This window comes from Oryctolagus cuniculus, chromosome 13 (genome assembly GCF_051225735.1).
Source record: "Oryctolagus cuniculus isolate XC-2025 breed Fujian yellow rabbit chromosome 13, ASM5122573v1, whole genome shotgun sequence".
In the NCBI taxonomy this organism is placed as follows: Eukaryota; Metazoa; Chordata; class Mammalia; order Lagomorpha; family Leporidae; genus Oryctolagus; species Oryctolagus cuniculus.
Genome location: NC_142879.1, coordinates 109,414,360 through 109,431,314, shown reverse-complemented (window position 1 = coordinate 109,431,314; position 16,955 = coordinate 109,414,360). Strand labels below are relative to the sequence as shown.

General features: G+C 58.1%; 1 protein-coding gene across 26 annotated transcripts in view; it reads right to left on the bottom strand.

Annotated features, from left to right (window-relative positions):
- PARD3 (par-3 family cell polarity regulator) overlaps positions 1–16,385 on the bottom strand; it is a 514,965-nt gene extending 498,580 nt beyond the window's left edge. For 17 of the 26 annotated variants that reach the window (XM_089312488.1, XM_089312484.1, XM_089312490.1 and 14 more), the window contains exon 1: positions 16,004–16,349. In XM_089312488.1, coding sequence (XP_089168614.1) covers positions 16,004–16,123 — 120 coding nt within the window. In that variant the 5' untranslated portion in view covers positions 16,124–16,349. Of the gene's footprint in view, positions 1–16,003 lie in introns of all 26 variants that reach the window. The other 9 variants (XM_070056180.2, XM_089312481.1, XM_089312486.1 and 6 more) reach the window with 2 other exon arrangements.
- Positions 16,386–16,955: the final 570 nt, after the last annotated feature.

Sequence of the window (16,955 nt, the reverse complement as noted above, 5' to 3'; positions counted from 1 at the left end):
AAAGTTCTCTAAAAAACTTAAAATGAGTGTTAGCATCCTACCTATATTTCCTTCCCAATATGGGCACATAGATCTGTTTTTAGGAATCCAAAGATGGCAGAGTTCAAAGAAAAGTTACTAATACACACCCTGAATTTACCATCTGAGACCGGGGCCAGCACTGTGGCACAGTGGGTTAAGCTGCCATCTGAAGTGTAGACGGATCCCAGTTCAAGTCCTGGCTGCTCCACTTCTGATCCAGCTCCCTGCTCATGTGCCTGGGAAAGCTTGGGCCACTGCCACCCATGCGGAAGACCTGGACGAAGCTCCTGGCTTCAACCTGACCCAGCTCTGGCTGTTGGGGCCATTTGGGGAGTGAACCAGAAGATGAAAGATCTCCTTCTCTCTCTCTAAATCTGCCTTTCAAATAAATAAATCTTTAAAAAAAAATCAAAGACCAAAAACTGGTAGACGCAGATGCAACATCTCTAAAACAGTGAGTCTGAAAGCATCCCATGCGGCTCAAAGTCAGGAATCAAGAAAACTAACCTGGACTTTGCCATCTCCTGCCAGTCCCTGCTAGGACAAACATCCTGAACACAGAGGCTGCAGGGTGGCACAGCAGGTTAACCACCGCCTGTGATGCCAGCATCCTACATAGGTGCCAGTGCAAGCCCTGGGTGCTCCACTCCGGTCCAGGTCCCCACCAACACTCCTGGGAAAGCAGCAGCAGGCCGCCCAAGTGCCAGGACCCCTGGTACCCACACAAGAGACCCAGGGGAGCTCCTGACTTTGGCCAGGCCCAGCTGTGGCCATCTGAGCAGTGACCAGCGCAGAGCAGATCTGTCATTCCCTCTCTTTTTAACTCCAACTTCCAAATAAGTAAATAAATCTTTAAAAAAAAAGGCATTCATGAACATTTGTAGCCTAGCAGTTAAGACACCTCTTGCCAGCGCCGCAGCTCACTAGGCTAATCCTCTGCCTTGCGGCGCCGGCACACCAGGTTCTAGTCCCGGTCAAGATGCCAGATTCTGTCCCGGTTGCCCCTCTTCCAGGCCAGCTCTCTGCTGTGGCCAGGGAGGGCAGTGGAGGATGGTCCAAGTGCTTGGGCCCTGCACCCCATGGGAGACCAGGAGAAGCACCTGGCTCCTGCCTTTGGATCAGCGCGGTGCGCCGGCCACAGCACGCTGGCCGCGGCGGCCATTGGAGGGTGAACCAACGGCAAAAAGGAAGACCTTTCTCTCTGTCTTTCTCTCTCACTGTCCACTCTGCCTGTCAAAAAAAAAAAAAAAAAAAAAAAAAACCACCTCTTGCCCTGGCTCCACTCCCAATTCCAGCTCCACGCTAATGCACCCTGGGACACAGCAGCAGGTGACGGCTCAAGCACTCAGACCAGGTTCCCAGCTCCTGGCTTAGGCATTTGCCCTGCCCTGGCTGTTGGAGGAATTTGGGAAACAAATCAAAGGATGGCAGCTCTGTCTCCCAAATTCAACCAAGTTCACAGCAAAGCATTTGTATTTACGTACACACAGAGAGAGACTGAAAAGCAACAGCGCTCTTACATTTTAGATTATCTGGTTTTCTTCCTAAAATCACCCCTACTCCCCGAGTCCCCCACGAGTGCACACTCATTGTACTGCCAACAGCAAATGCTCCACGGTTAAGAGCGCGCCTGGCAGTGCTCAGTCCAGCCAAGAACCCTGAGCTCCCAGTGTTGAGTCAGCAGCTGGGAAGGGCCCCAGCCACCGTGCAACTCTGGGCTGGGACGAAACTTGTCCTAGTCCTGGGTAATGATTGATGGATCTGGAAATTGCCTCATCTGTAAGGACTTCCATTCTCCCGATGGCACCAGCCACGCTCTGGCCGGCCTGGAATCCGGTGTGCACACAGCCGCTTCGAGAAGGTAATGGAACGCAAGGCAGCATTCTCATTCCGAGGACGACAGGCAATAAAACAAAGCGTGCAGTGTATTTGTTTAAGGAAAACACGCTCACACACTGTCAGCCACTTCCTCTGCCGGCACTAATTTACCCATCAGTGAGATCCTGGAGGCGGCAGGCACAGGAACGAGGGAAAAGTCGGTGCAAACACTGTCCCCCAGGCGAGAGCAGGGAGCCTCAGTGCAGGTGCCTGGGTCAGGCTCTCCCAGCCCTGCCACAGTCACTCCTGTCACAGCCAGACCCTCCCACGACCCAGGACACGGGCACCGCAGGGGCTGGAAGCACAGGAGGAGCCCCAGCGAAGCGGGGAAGTGACCATTCTACTGAAAAAGCCAGAAAACCCAAGTTACAGCTGAGTCAGTGACGTTTCAGGGTAACAGTCTTCCCCATACTCCAGTAAACCAAATCCCAGTGCAAGTGTGTGCGAACCACATCCCTGTCAAAGAAGCCAGAACCTCCAGGTCCTGAAGGACACCCAGAGACGGCTTCTGCTTGTGAAGCACATCCAGACCCCTCACGGCCAACTCGGTCCCAAGAACCCCACAGACTCGCACACAGGTGCACGGACACACGCACGCTGTGACCACAAACACAACACAATCCCATCTGCAGGAAGAAGTCCCGGAAGCCACAGCCTAAACCCCTCCCGGCAACAGAAGACTCCGGCGTTCCTCTGAGCCGTGCTCAATCTGGCCAGACAGGCATTATCACTGTACCACACCAAGTGACAGGCTCGGGGCAGCGGCCACACAGGCCACCCACAGAGCTGGACGGCCCCGAGGGCCAAAGGCAGGTCAGCATGCCCAAGCCCAAGCCGTGGTCTGGGCTCTGCTGTCTTCCGGAGCAGGGGTGAGAGCGAGGGGACACCAAGGGCCTGAGTCAGCGACCACTCCGGCACCTTCTCAGGTGCCCACACCATTGACCACCGGCCCTGGGCTGAGCCGGACAGACCTCTCTCTCCATGCCATCTGCACTGAACATGTCCCCAGGGGCCTCCCGGGGATGCACCTGTGCCGAGGTGTGCATGCAGCAAGAGTGCTCTGTAGGGACCTGTGCCACCCTACACATGACAGGGTCCCCGGGGTCTTCCCAAGGACCCATCTTCCAAACACCCGGTCTCAGCCAGCAGCCACCCTTTCCCAAGTGTGCTAGGTTATCCCGGGGCACCTGCTCTGCACGGTCAGGACGTCACGGACTGCACTCCACAGGGGACGGAGATGGAGCCAGCACATGCCCGCCTGAGTACCCACCCGGCCTCCCTTACGTAAGAGGAGAGCTGGCCACAGAGCCAAGGGGGAGGAGCTCCTTCATGGACGGCAGCGTGAGTCACGGCTGCCCTCTGTCTCCAGCTGCCCTGCCTTCCCGCAGGGCTGCGCCGCAGCCTTTCATCTGGTCCTGGACAAGTCATCCCGCGCCTGGAACTCACACATCCACCCATAATCAGCTTGGTGACCCAGCCCGCCAGCACGGGAGTCCAGGAACCCGGGCATCGTCACGAGGTGACGTGGCGGAAATGAAGCCTTCCCGAGGTTGTCAGCCGACTCCCTCTTGGAGTTCATTCACAAGGAACAGAACGTGAACAGACCGGCACAGAAACACTCGGGGTGACTTACAGAAGACACCTCTGCACGGTGTTCTTTGTTCCTCAGGTGACAGGGAGGGGGGGCACATCTGGGCTGGGCCCAAGCCGCAGCCAGGGAGGCCCAGCGTGGACACCAGCAGCGGCACCTGGAGCTGCCCTGGAGAGGCTGCAGGTGGGACACCCGGCCCTGGGGAGGGGCGGGGAGGGGCTGTGCTGGAGCAACAGGGGGCATCGGAGGCTGAGCGGATGGTAGAGCTGTGGCTTCAGTACAGACAGATGCAGAGACCAAGGCAACAGCATCCAGGCTGCAGCCGGCAAGGCAGGAGACCTGGTGACAGCGGCAGGAGATGCAGCAGTGAGAGGTCCCGGGGAGAGGCCACCAGGGCGGGCTTCCCGATGGACGATGCCCCTGGTCGGTGCAGGAACGCCGGGGTGCTGGGGCTCTCCTGCCACTCTGGACGCTCCCGGAAAGCAGTCCCGAGCGGCACCCGCGCTTTGAACTTCTCAGAAGACAGCACATAAAGCTAAGCTGTCATTAGCACTGTTCCTTCCGCCCAGAGCCTGGGAAAGCCGTCAGATCTCTGAGCTTGTGAGACACGAACACAAACTACTGCTTAGGTTTGTGGGCTTCAGAAGTTCAGCGCGGGCACTTGTCTGCCCTCGCCCAGAACAAGAAAACATAACGACAAAAATAAAGTATTGGGGGCGGCGCTGTGGCACGGCCGGTTAAGCAAACCGTCTGCGGTCCAGTTTGAGTCCCAGCTGCTCCACCGCCAACCCAGATGCCCGCTAACGTGCCTGGGAACGCAGCAGCGGCTGGCTCAAGTGCGTGGGCCCCTGCACCCACATGGGAGACCCAGATAGAGCCCCCTCCTGACTTCGGCCTGGCTCAGCCCTGGCCATTGCTGCCACTTGAGGAGTGAACCAGTGGCTGGAAATTCTCTCTCACTCTCACTCTCTTTCAAATAAACAAATCTTACAGATCTTCAAAATTCACTGTGCATGTATGGCATATATGAGGACAATATTTTCTCATATTATTACAGAGAACTGAAATTTGCAACTCTGAAAATACCCTTTTTAAACACCTCCACAGTCAAGCCACCAAAGGACACAGTCCCCGTCCCCTGGGGTGGGGGCCTCCAGGAAGGAGACGGAGTGGCCAGATGAGTTCCACCTGCAGACCCCATGGTAGGAGCATGTGAGGGTTGGCGCCATCCGTGTTGGTAATGAGACCATCAATCCTGTTCTCTTTGCCCCTACTTCCAGTCCCATGTAAACAAGGTACCTGCAGAGGGATGGCAGGAAAAATGGCAACAACGCTATCTGAAGTCTGACCTGGGGCCCAAGTCAAGGTCACCACTGCATGGGACGGACACCCTGGGCCACCAGGTGCACCTGACCCTGGGTAATCACGGCATCGCCACAACCATCCGCGGTACCACTGTCCCCGGGCATTCCGCACCTATCCCTGAAACTCCTTCTAGAAAAACCTGGACTGGGATGCTGAGCAGGAAGAGGCCATGTTCAAGGCACTTTCTCAGCAAACCCCAAAGTGGCAGGCAGGGGACGAAGGCCCCTGAGCCAGCATCAGAGCTCTGGATCCCCAGTGTTCAGGGCAGCAGAAGCCGCTCTGTGGGGGCTGACACCACCGTGTCTGCAGGGAAGCAGCTTCCCTCCCGGAGGTGCGAAAAACCACGCAGCACCACGGACGCCTCCACGCAGCACCACGGACGCCTCCACGCAGCACCACGGATGCCTCCACCCCAGACCACGGTCCTGCCGAGCGGGCCGGCGGATCCCCCAGCGACTTCCCTACTCTGCCTGGGTATTCCAGCAAAGCAGAAAAGCAAGAAAGAAGTCGGGAAGGAAGGGATAAATTCCCACGCCCTGTTCTGCTGCGTTTTGTCGCCGTGGCTTCCAGATGCAGGGACACGAGTGTCGCTCCCCCTCTTCGTGGAGGAACGACACAGGACCCTGCGCTGTTCTTTCGTCTGCTCGGCCCTCCCCGGGTTTGCTGCTGGTTCTTCCCGGGTTGGCTACTATCCCTTCCACCTCCGTGGAAGGGCAGTTCCCCCTGGCCACATTCCCCACTTCTGCAGGGGAGCGGCACACTGCCGGCCGGTTCTCTCGGGGGCTGCACAGGTGTTCCTTCAGCTAGATGTTCCCCTTAGATGTTCCCCTTAGATGTTCCTGGTGCATGCCGTCTCTCTCCTCCTTTATAGTCCTCCTCCGCCAATCCTAACTCGGCTGCCCACACGCCGAGTACGCTGCTCTCCAATCAGGAGCAAGTCCTACAGTTTATTGGTTGAACTGGAGGCAGCTGTGCGGAAGCTGTTTACTTCTCTCCCAGCGCCATATTGTGGGAGAGCAGATGCATAGAATAAGTCTTAATTCCAGTAACTCAGTCCAGTCCGGGCTGCTCCCCACACACGAGCACTGGCCGGGATCAGAGCACACGGAGGACACTGCACAGGGCAGGGGCCATCACCACCTTGCAGCTTCCCTAAATGCCCCCGGGACAGGGAGGCCGAAGCATTTTAATTAACAGGAGACGTAAAGTGCCCCAGGAGAAGGCTAACTTTCAGTTCTGTGCTACAGCGAACCAGGCCGTCCTGCGCTCACGACTTTGCAATGCAACAGCCGGAAGACACCTTTAGGGGACGGGCACCCTCGGCCACACCAAAGCATTCACAGCTACATCACCCTGTCAGCCCTCACGACGAGTCCAGTTCCCTTCCCGCTGACCGAGCGGCCCCTGAGCAGAGCGAGGAAGTGTCAGGGCCACCTGGGCGACTCGGGCCTCTGTAAGAACGGGCCGCGTGCCGTCCTCCCCACAGGTCCTATGACTCAGACGGTCTCGTTCAGAGCCAAGGTGTTCTCAGAACTACCACGGGGAACAAGTGCTAAAGGTCTATACAAGCCTGCATGCTAAACACGCCCACTATGTTTACACTTCCAAGCTCGCACAGTGTTTCAAAGATGAAAAACAAAAAGTGTGGCCGGCGCCGCGGCTCACTAGGCTAATCCTCCGCCTTGCAGCGCCGGCACACCGGGTTCTAGTCCCAGTGGGGACAGAATCCGGTGCCCCCTCTTCCAGGCCAGCTCTCTGCTGTGGCCAGGGAGTGCAGTGGAGGATGGCCCAGGTGCTTGGGCCCTGCACCCCATGGGAGACCAGGAGAAGCACCTGGCTCCTGCCATCGGATCAGCGCAGTGCGCCGGCCACAGCGCGCAGCCGTGGCGGCCATTGGAGGGTGAACCAATGGCAAAAGGAAGACCTTTCTCTGTCTCTCTCTCTCACTGTCCACTCTGCCTGTCAAAAAAGAAAAAAGAAAAGAAAAGAAAAGAAAAGAAAAGAAAAGAAAAGAAAAGAAAAGAAAAGAAAGAAAGAAAGAAAGAAAGAAAGAAGAAAGAAAGAAGAAAGAAAGAAGAAAGAAAGAAGAAAGAAAGAAGAAAGAAAGAAAGAAAGAAAGAAAGAAAGAAAGAAAGAAAGAAAGAAAGAAAGAAAGAAAGAAAGAAAGAAAGAAAGAAAGAAAAACAAAAAGTGTAACTACTGCCTCTTACAAAATTCCAAATACACTAAGTGCATCTTACATAAGCTCCTCCAGCCAGCCGTGCAGCCCAGCAGCTGCGGGTACTTTGGAAAGCCACGAGGGCTGATAGGAAAGCTCACAGGTAAGACAGGAGGACAAAGGCAGCCCCGAGCCCAGGGCGACCTGGGCCCTCGTGGACCTGGAACCTGTCTCTGTTTGCAGCGGATCTGTGAGCACCCACATTGGAATGTCCACGGTGCTTTCAGAAGAAAACAGTGACACTTTCTTTATCAGGGCACCTGGAAAACCAACACGATACAAGCCAAATAAAACCAAGTTGGCTTTGTCAACTAGCCATTCCAAATGTGTCTGGACCTATGTTTCAGACTGGGAGAAGCAGGCAGGCAGCCTAGCATTAAGCATTAGGACGCCAACACGCCAGGCTGGAGAACTGGGTTCCAGCTTCCCGCTAAAGCACCTGGGAGGCAGCAGGTGACGGCTCAGGCACATGGGAGACCGGGTGGAATTCCTCACTCCTGGATTTGACCCGGCCCAGCCCCAGCCACTGTGACACAAACCAGCGGTTGGAAAATTCTCTCTCCGCCCCACTCCTGTCACCCTTTAAAACATTTTTTTAAAAAACAGACTTTCTACTTTTTGCTAATTGAGTTTTTGTACCCATCTCTGTGTTAAGCAGCAGGTCCTAAAACATGAGAGATGAAAGTGACCTCACTGGGGCCAGCGCTATGGCGTAACGGATTGAACCGCTGCCTGCAACGCCTGTATCCCATGTGGGCACCAGTTCAAGTCCCTGCGGATGTGCCTGGGAAAGCAGAAGATGGCCCAAGCCCTCAGTCCCCTGCACCCATGTGGGAGACCCAGACGGAGCTTCTGGCTCCTGGCTTCAGCCTGGCCCAGCCTGGGCTGTTGTGGCCATTTAGGGAGTGAACCAGCAGATGGAAGATCTCTGTCTCTCCCTCTCTGTAACTCTTCCAAAATAAATAAGTAAATCTTCAAATAAAAGTGACCCCACCACAGAAAGCTCAGGGGTTTGCTGGCAGCCCTGGTGGGCTGTGACTTCCTGGTTTCATACACTTCATTTTCTGCTGTAGGACAAATGCTGAAATGCCACAGCCTTCCAAGCTCGGCAATGCAATTTCACAGAGATCCACCTGGTTTGCTGAAAGGTTTTTTCCAACTCCGAGTGGTGAGGCCCCGCATCCTGTATCGACCACTAATGGATTCAGTGATTCGTCATATCCTGTGTGACAATGCACCGTGTCCTGCAGAGACACCTCCCTCTCCTGCCCGAGCTGCAGTGAGGAGTCGCGGGCAGGAAGCTGCACCGCTCACACAGGGCTCCAGAAGTAGGAACCACACAGCTCACGCGTCTCTGGCATAATAAAATGGGGGCTTGGAGCAGCTCATTCTTCAATCTTGGATTACTACTGGATGTAGGAAAGAAAACCAAAACAAAGATTCGCCAATGTTTAGCACGTACATAAAATAAACAAAAAGCCCATTTTCAGACCAACCACCTATGCATAAACAGCACCCCCTCTGTGTGTTTTTAATCTGTCACTACAACATATCTTGATTAGTTCACACGTTTAGGTTGTTGATACATACAGCAAGCTGTTTTTTTGTTGTTGTTGTTGTTCTGTTTTGTTTTGTTTTTTAGGTATCAGAAGAAAACACTGGTTTTCGGTGTAACCTACCGCAAAGAAGCCTTTCCAAAAATGCAATCCCTATAATATTTGTTTTCTAAAGATACGCAGCACAAATCACATAAAAAGCACCCACTAGGAAAATACATCTGCGCTCCAGGATTTGCAGTCTGACAGTATCTGAACACCCAACACTTAGTGTGAAAGAACTCCGACCTGCAGAATCTGAAACCACTCAGGGTCGCCACCATGAACACACCGACCCCTGCAAACCCAAGAATGCTCTTGGCACACGCGTGTATATGCTGTCTGCACATGCGTGCATACAAGGCAGGACACACACCGAGCATCGCACAGTGTCATACGTTTGGCTACAAATCGCAAAGAGAACGCACAGCCTTTTCCAAGCAATGATTTCCCTGGAAAGACACTTACTTGAGATGACAGACTTTGAAGGACACCCTGAGCAAAGGCATCCTAACCACCCCTACGCAGGTGGGACGGGGGGAGGGAGCCCCATCGTTACAACGTTAGGGAAGCAAACCATTCTCCCAGGACAGGTGGGGGGAGTAACAGCTTTGCACCCCAGTGGCCCCTCTGAGAAGCCACCACCTGCCCTGCATCCTCAGGGTCCCGTGGGCCCCGTGACCAGGCATGAGAAGGAGAGCACCCGCTAGCTCCTGAGAGACGGGAACCTGCAGGTCCCAGAGCTCGCCAACGGCTGGAAAAGTCTTCCCGTTGTGTGTGTCTTGTCTGGGGGAACAGGTGAGCACAAAGGGACAGCAAGGCCCAGGAGCTGAAGGGACAGCGACGGCACAGACTGGGCGGCCCACGGAAGCCCAACATTGTAGGGAAAGCTCCCTGCAAAGCACCAGTTTTCACACACACACACACACACACACGCACACACTCGCTGTTTTATGGGACTCTCAGAACTATAAAACGCCTCAGAATGGGGACTTGTTCATCCTTACAGTCACAGACTGTAAAGTTCAGCCACTTAAAATGCACAATGAAATGATCTTTAGCGTATTCACGGAGTTGGGCAACCGTCACCACTGTCTAAATTTAGAACCATCTCATCACTCCGAACACATCACCCCAGGGCCGCGCAGACACGACTCCACCGTCCCCACGGATCTGCCCGCTCGCGGCTCGCTCTCATAGCACGGCAGCCTCTCGCCAACAGGTGCTTCTCCAGGGTCTCGCGTGCCGCGTGCTCAGCAGTACTGCGTTCCTGATGGCCAAACAGTGGCCAGCACAGGCACTGGCATGAGGCTCTGTTCACACACTTGCTGGCTGTTGGGACACCTGCCTAGTTTTAGCCATTCTCAATAACGCGGCTAACTATAGGGCAGGTACTGGAGCAGTGGGCTCAGCGTGTCCCACATCAGAGAGCCTGGGATGAAGTTTCACCCCTGCTCCAACGTGCACCCTCACAGGCAGCAGGTGAAGGCTCAAGTACTTGGGCCCCTGCCACCCACACTGGAGTCCCGGATTGAGTTCCCGGCTCCTGGCTTCAGCCTGGCTCAGCCCCAGCTGTCGCAGGCATTTGTGGAGTGAGCCAGCAGACGGAAGATATTCTCTCTCCTTCCCTTCCTCCCTGTCACTCTGCCTTTCAAATAAATATAAAAGATGATGCTACAAATATTCACATACAAGTTGTTTTGTGTAGAAAACATGTTTTAATGTATTTTTTTAAAAGATTTACTTGTTTGAAAGAGTTAGAGATGGGGCCAGCGCTGTGGCACACCGGGTTAACACCCTGGCCTGAAGCACCAGCATCCCATGTGGGAGCTGGTTCGAGTCCCGGATGCTCTTCTTCCAATCCAGCTCTCTGCTATGGCCTGGGAAAGCAGTAGAAGATGGCCCAAGTCTTTGGGCCCCTGCACCCACGTGGGAGACCTGGAAGAAGCTCCTGGCTTTGGATCGGCGCAGCTCCAGCCTTTGCGGCCAATTGGGGAGTGAACCACTGGATGGAAGACCTCTCTCTCTCTCTGCCTCTCTTTGTATAATTCTTTGACTTATGAATAAATAAATAAAATATTTAAACAAAAAAAAAAAGAGAGAGAGAGAGAGAAAGGGAGAGAGAGAGATCTTCCATCCTGTGGTCCACTCTCCAAACAGCTACAATGACTGGGGCTGGGCCAGGCTAAAGCCAGGAGCTTTAGCTGGTTCTCCCACATGAGTGCAGGGGTCCAAGGTCTTGGGCCATCTTCTACTGCTTTCCCAGGTGCATTAGCAGGGAGCTGGATTGAAGTGAGCAGCCAGGACTGGCACTGGTGCCCACACGGGGCTTTAGCCGCTCCATCACAACGTCAGCCCCACTTTGTCATTTGGAAAGTGGAGCTTAAAATGTTATTTGTGAAGTACCAATGCCAACAGACAGAGGGGCAAAAAAACAAGCTAAAATCACACTTGGTGGTAAAATCACACTTGGTGGTAAAAACAATCACACTCCTCAGAAGGCACGCCTGACAAGACAACACAGGCTGAAGACAGACAGTCATTTTCACACAGACTTTCAACAAGACAAAAGGACTCCAGGACAAAATCAGTCACCTCTCTGCTTCATTCACTGAACGCTGCATTTCTTTTCATAAAGATTCTCTATTTTCCATGAAAAACAGAGAAGTGTCACCAATAGGTACAACTGTGGGCCCCCTGGTTCCACTGCCACTAGCCACGGGGCCAGCCAGGAAAGACCCAGAGTGGCCAGGCGAGGGCCCCAGGGAGCAGTGCCTCCGGCCCAGTCCCAGATCTCTCTCTCTACCCTGAAACACTCGCACGGGGCTCTCATCAGCTGCTGAGCGCCCGTCATCACCAACCGGCATCCAACTCCTCCAGGAGGCTGCGGGTCAGAGCCTAGCGTCCCCTGCACAACCCACTCATCCAGAGGCCTTCTGTCGGCTCCCTCCGTGCGTCCCAGACCCCGAACATCCCCATGTCCTCCTGGCACCGGCCCAGGGATCCCAACTGACACAGTCAGAGGCACCAGACCAAGAGGAGGTGTCTTGGGGCCACATCGCCACAGTGCCCTGGACACTCGCCTGGAACCTGGCCTTAAATGCCAGCCCAGGACTGTCCTGTGCTCCGTCTGAGACGCAGGCTGCAGCCTTCCAAAGAGCTGACACAGAGAGCATCCTCCAGGCACTCCAATCTCACTCGATCTTGGTTTCCATTACAAACTGTGTCCGCCGTGTGCCAAACACCAGACCTCAAAGTACTTAAAACCACCAAGCGCCAATCCAGTCCCCTAAGCAGAAACGCACTCGGTGCGTGAGAACACGGGCAATGCGTCTGTCCACCCCTTGTATCTACTCCATATAAGCAGGGCCACGCACTCCACAGGGAGGGCAAAGAGGCGCAGGTGCGTTCCACAGAGGACACCTGAGCACAGGCACCTGGGACAGCACCGGAGCAACGCACAGTCCCCAGGGAATGCACACAGCAGGGGGACACTGAACCAGTCCTCTGGCAGCAGGGCTGGTGTGAGCTGAGCAAGCAGCCAAGGCCAGCGTGGAGGCAGGGACGACGAGCAAGTCCCAGCGCGTGGAACGGGGGTGTGGACAGTCTGCAGGGAGAGAGAGAGGCCAGGAGGCAAGTGGGGTCCTGCAGAGGCCTCCGGAGAAAAGTTGCACAGGGACACTTGAGCAAGAGAAGGCAAGTCCCAGCTTGGAAGCCACCAGTCCTCAAAGCTGCTGGTGCCTCTGTCCCTTCGGGGGCAGGTGAAAATGTTACAATAACAACATCTCTTTCTGTTGGCTACTTCTCAGTTTCTGAAACAATGTAAGTGTTTTCCCAAAAGTATCCATAGGCTTGCAACTGCGTGACAACATGCTTCCACACTCAACACAGGATCTTCCATTAAAAAAAGTCAACAGTGGCAGTTCAGTCTATAACAGCGCCTCCCCACCAACACCCAAAGGGGGGGAGAAAGCACCACTTCTATCCGTAAGTTTCCATCCATGACATTCTACCTCCAGTGACAGCAACAGACTGTTTTAAAGAATTCCAAAGGGACACACCTGGAGCACAGGAGCCCCAAGTCCAGAAGCCCAGATAACCAAGCTGTGCCCGAGCCTTCCCCACCCCTCACACACGCTCACGCACGGCTTGTCCATGGGTGGCGGGGCAGCAGGTATTAACATTCTCAGCTGCTTTGCTTAGATGGCACACCGTCTTTGTTAAGAGGGGAAAAAAAACACACACACACACACACACACACAAAAGGCCGAGCAGGAAGAATGAGACACTTGGGAAAGTTTCTGCGGACATAAAACACGCTAGCTATCAAAGCGCTCTCCTCTGGTCAGCTCTGCGGGCAGGCCAAGTGCTGGAGAATTCCACAGCCGGCGTCCCAGCCCATCCTGCTTACCACGGCCCTGTGAGGAAGCAACGTCTTTCCAGGGAGAGCCAAGCGAGGCTTGCCCAGGGCATACGGGCAAACGCACAGATACGCGGCGGTCTCTGAGCCCAGGCCACGGGTGCCCCCGCTCCCTCGACAAAGGGCCCCTTCCTGCCCTGGCTTGCGGCTGCTCAGCACAGCTGTAGCAAAGGGCAGCTGCCCGAGTGACCCCCTAGGGCACTACTCCCAGCTCAGTGCAAACACCCCTAGGCTCTGCAGTCTCAGGCCCAGAGTCCCGCCCTTCAAGCCTGGCCCTGACCCGGCCCGGCCCCCTCTACAGAGCCACACAGGCCCCGTGCGGACGCCTGAGTCACCCCTTCCCTCCCACTTCACAGCACTTACAGGGCCAGCTGCTTGCTGTGGTCTCTGGCATCACCAGTTGGGAAATACTGCCCCCAGTCAAGGCCGGCCTCGGGCCACGGCCAGCGCTGGTGTGCCCCGGGCTCCCAACCCTAACACCAACACTGCTGCACCTTCTGTCTGCAGCCTGCTCTGGGCACAGGCCCGGAGAGCTTCACAGAGCACAAGGTTCTGCGAGGGGCAAGGCTCCCACAACTCCCACCCCGGCAGGTGGTGTCAGTCCCAGGTCACTGGGTGTGGGGCTGCAGGCACACGCACAGGTCACGCACAGGTCCCGGGGAGAAAGCACTCAACGCTAGCACATCTCCCTCCCCAGAGGAGTCTGGCTGGGGACAAACAGAGCTGGCCACAAGCTGCCATTTTCACTCTTCAGTGGTCACAACCACCAGAAAAAAATGTTTCATCCGACAGGAAAGAAAAGTTCCGTGTCACTCAGTGTCAGCCTCCACGTCACTGCTTATCGCAGGCGTCTCTGATAGGAAGTCCAGACGCACACTGTCCAGGGACGCTGAACCAGCCTGAAGCAAACACAGGTCCAACAGAAACCCAAAACACCAGCCCCCCACACTGCGGAAAGCGCCTCGGCGAGTTAGCATCTCTCCTCCTTTGCTCCGTCTGCCTACACTGCCCCAGCAGATGGGAGAGCATGGCGGCCACGTCACCTAGCAACCGGAACACCCCTCCTCCATCAGCACCCAGCCGGGGGGCTCCATCCAGTAGCAGGGGCAGGAGCCAGGTGAGAGAACCGAAGGGCTGGCTTCCGGTCCCTGCACACAGGATGCAGACAGGAGAAGACCAAGGACCAATGGCAGTCATCAGCCAGCAAGTGGAGCCCAGGCACAACCAGCCTCTCACAACACTCCAGGGACAAGGGCCTTAGATCTCGTCACCAAACTCTCAGAGCACCAGGCGCGTCTGAAGAGTCACCCACTCAGCTGTGACGGCGGAATCACCTGGGACCCTGCCCCTGCCCTACCTCTCCCCGGTTGGCCATCTCTTGGTGAGGCTTCCTTTTCAGGCCACTGCTAACAATCAAGACCCAGCTCCCTCCCCGAGGCCTCAGCCCACCGGACATCTGACCGCTCATCTGGCGGTCAGGGCTGGGCCCTGGGCCTGTGCAGCCCCCAGAGCAGTGCCTGGGACCTAGCAGATGCCTGAGAATTTCTGTGCACCGCTCGAGGACTCCACCAACCCAACAAGAGACATTTCTCTCTCTCCTTGGAAACAGGACTGACCTGGAGCAGGTGAACGGAACCCGTGCTGAGCCAGGCACCCATCACTGCGCTTCCCTCTCTTTGGGCTGCGTTTTTGGGTGGGTTTCCTGAGTCCCCCGGACTGCAGGGCACCCATGTGGATGGCGTGGGTCGTGAACTCGCATTCACAAGCGGGGCTGACAGCACTGTGAACGCAGGTTTCTCGCTGGTCCACTCCGCAAGACACAGGGGCACCCGATTCCCACTGATTCTATCTGATTCTCAGTAACCAGCCTTCAGCCAGGAGGAAGGTTCTAGCGCTGCCCCAGAAAGTCACCCGCTCCCATCCACACAGGGAACCTTTAAAGGCCAAACTCAGGCAGTGTTTTCCAACCAATACTAAAACAAAAGAAAGAAAAAAACTTTTCTTCTTCGCTTCCGAGAGAACGCGAGGCTGCGTGGTGCGCACACCCCGTGGGGCCGCCCGGGGCCTGGGCGCAGCGGGAACCCGCAGACCAGCGAGGACCCAGGGCGCGCCTCGGCCGCCCCAAAAGCGACCTGCACGGGCGACCCCCGGGGGGAACCCGGCCAGCACGTGCGCCCCGGGCGGGCCTCGCCGGACAACTTAGGGCTCGGCGGCGGACTCCAGGGCCCAGCACTGCTCCGAAGCCCGCACGGCGGGCCTCCTGTCCCCGCAGACCCCTGTCCCCGACGGCGCCCCAACACCGCGGCTCCCCCGGCCCGGCCCGCGGCCAGAGCAGCAGCAGCCGGCGGCAGGAGGAGGAGGAGTGGGCGGCTCTCGGCTGCGGTTCTTCCCGCGTCCGGAGCCCGGCCAGGAGAGCCGGGGCTCGCGGCCGCTGCACTCGACTGGCACCAGAAACTTCCCACTCCCGGCCTGGGCCCGCAGGGCCTGGGAGCGGGGCGAGGCCTGGGGCTGGATTTGCTTGGCCCGCAGCTGGGCCGGGGGGCGCGTCCCGCCCGCCTCCGCCTGCGCCCTGGGCGCGCGGGACGAGCCCCGCCCGTCCCGAGGGTCCCCCCGCTTGCCCGAGCCCCCAGGGTCTCGGCCTGGCCGACCCGAGGCCCGCGCGGACTCCCGGCCGCCCGCAGGCCGGGGCGGGGGCGCCAGCGAGGCCCGGGCCGGGCCGCCGCGCGTCCCTTTCCCCGCCTCCGCCGCCTCCCTCCTCCCTCTCCAGGAAGCGCCATGTTGATCCCGGCGCCTTCCCCTCCTCCCCCCCCTCCTCCTCCTCCTCCTCCTTCTCCTCCTCCTTCTCCTCCTCCTCCTGCTGCTGCCCCCGACTCCCCGGCGCCCCCCTCGCCCGCGCCCGGCGCCCCCGGCCTCACCTTGGCGATGGCCTTGCGGTACCGGGTGACCGCCTGCTGCACGAGGCTGAGAACTTTCATGCGGCCGTCCCCGCACGGCACGACCACCCGGGTCCGCCCGAAGCACACGGTCACTTTCATGCCGCCCCCTCCCCGCGGCCCGGCCGGGGCCCTGGCTGCGCGCGGCCGGAGCAGCCCGCGCCGGGCGGCGGGAGCTGGGCAGGGCGCGCTGTGCCGGGGGCCCGGGCCGCTCGCTCGCCCGCCTCCCGCCGCCGGCCTCGCCGCGCTCGGCTGGCCTCTGCCCGCGGCCGCCTCCGGCCACCTGTTCGGCGTCTGGGCGCGCGCGGCGGCGGCGGCGGCGGCCCGGGGCTGTGTGGCGCGGGCGCTCCGGGGCCGCGGGGAGGGGACGGCCGCGAGGGGAGGGCCGGGGGCGGGGCAGGCCCGGCGCACAACACGGCGCACATGAGCGGGGGGCGCGGCCCGGGCGCGGGGCGGGGCGCGCGGCGGGCCCGGGAGCTCCGCGGCCCGGCCGGACCCCCGCGCGCTGGCCCGCCCGCCCAGGCCCCCAGGGGGTCGGTGCGCCGCGGGCCGCGTTTGCCCCGCGCGCGCTCCCTGGGGACGCCCCTCCACGCCCCCTTTCTTTGTGGCTTCGGCTCCCGATCCTCCGACGGGAGGGCTCGGGGCCGCGGCCGCGGGGGACCGCAGTGCCGGCCCGGCGGGAGGGGCTCGCGCGCTGCCCGGAACCGACAGCAGAAGGTTCTGGTGGGCCGGCCTCGCTCCCGGGTAGTCTGCCAGCCGCGCCCCTGGAGGCACAACTTCGGCGCGCGCGGACCTGGGAGCTGGGGTCCCCGGTGCCCCGGGGGGCGCGGGCGCAGCCGAGGAAAGTAAGGGGAGCGCTTTCCGGTCCGCGGTGCCTTTGTGCTTACAGAATGGCCGGCGGCAAGCCCCGCTGGTTGACCAGAGTGTGCCCCAA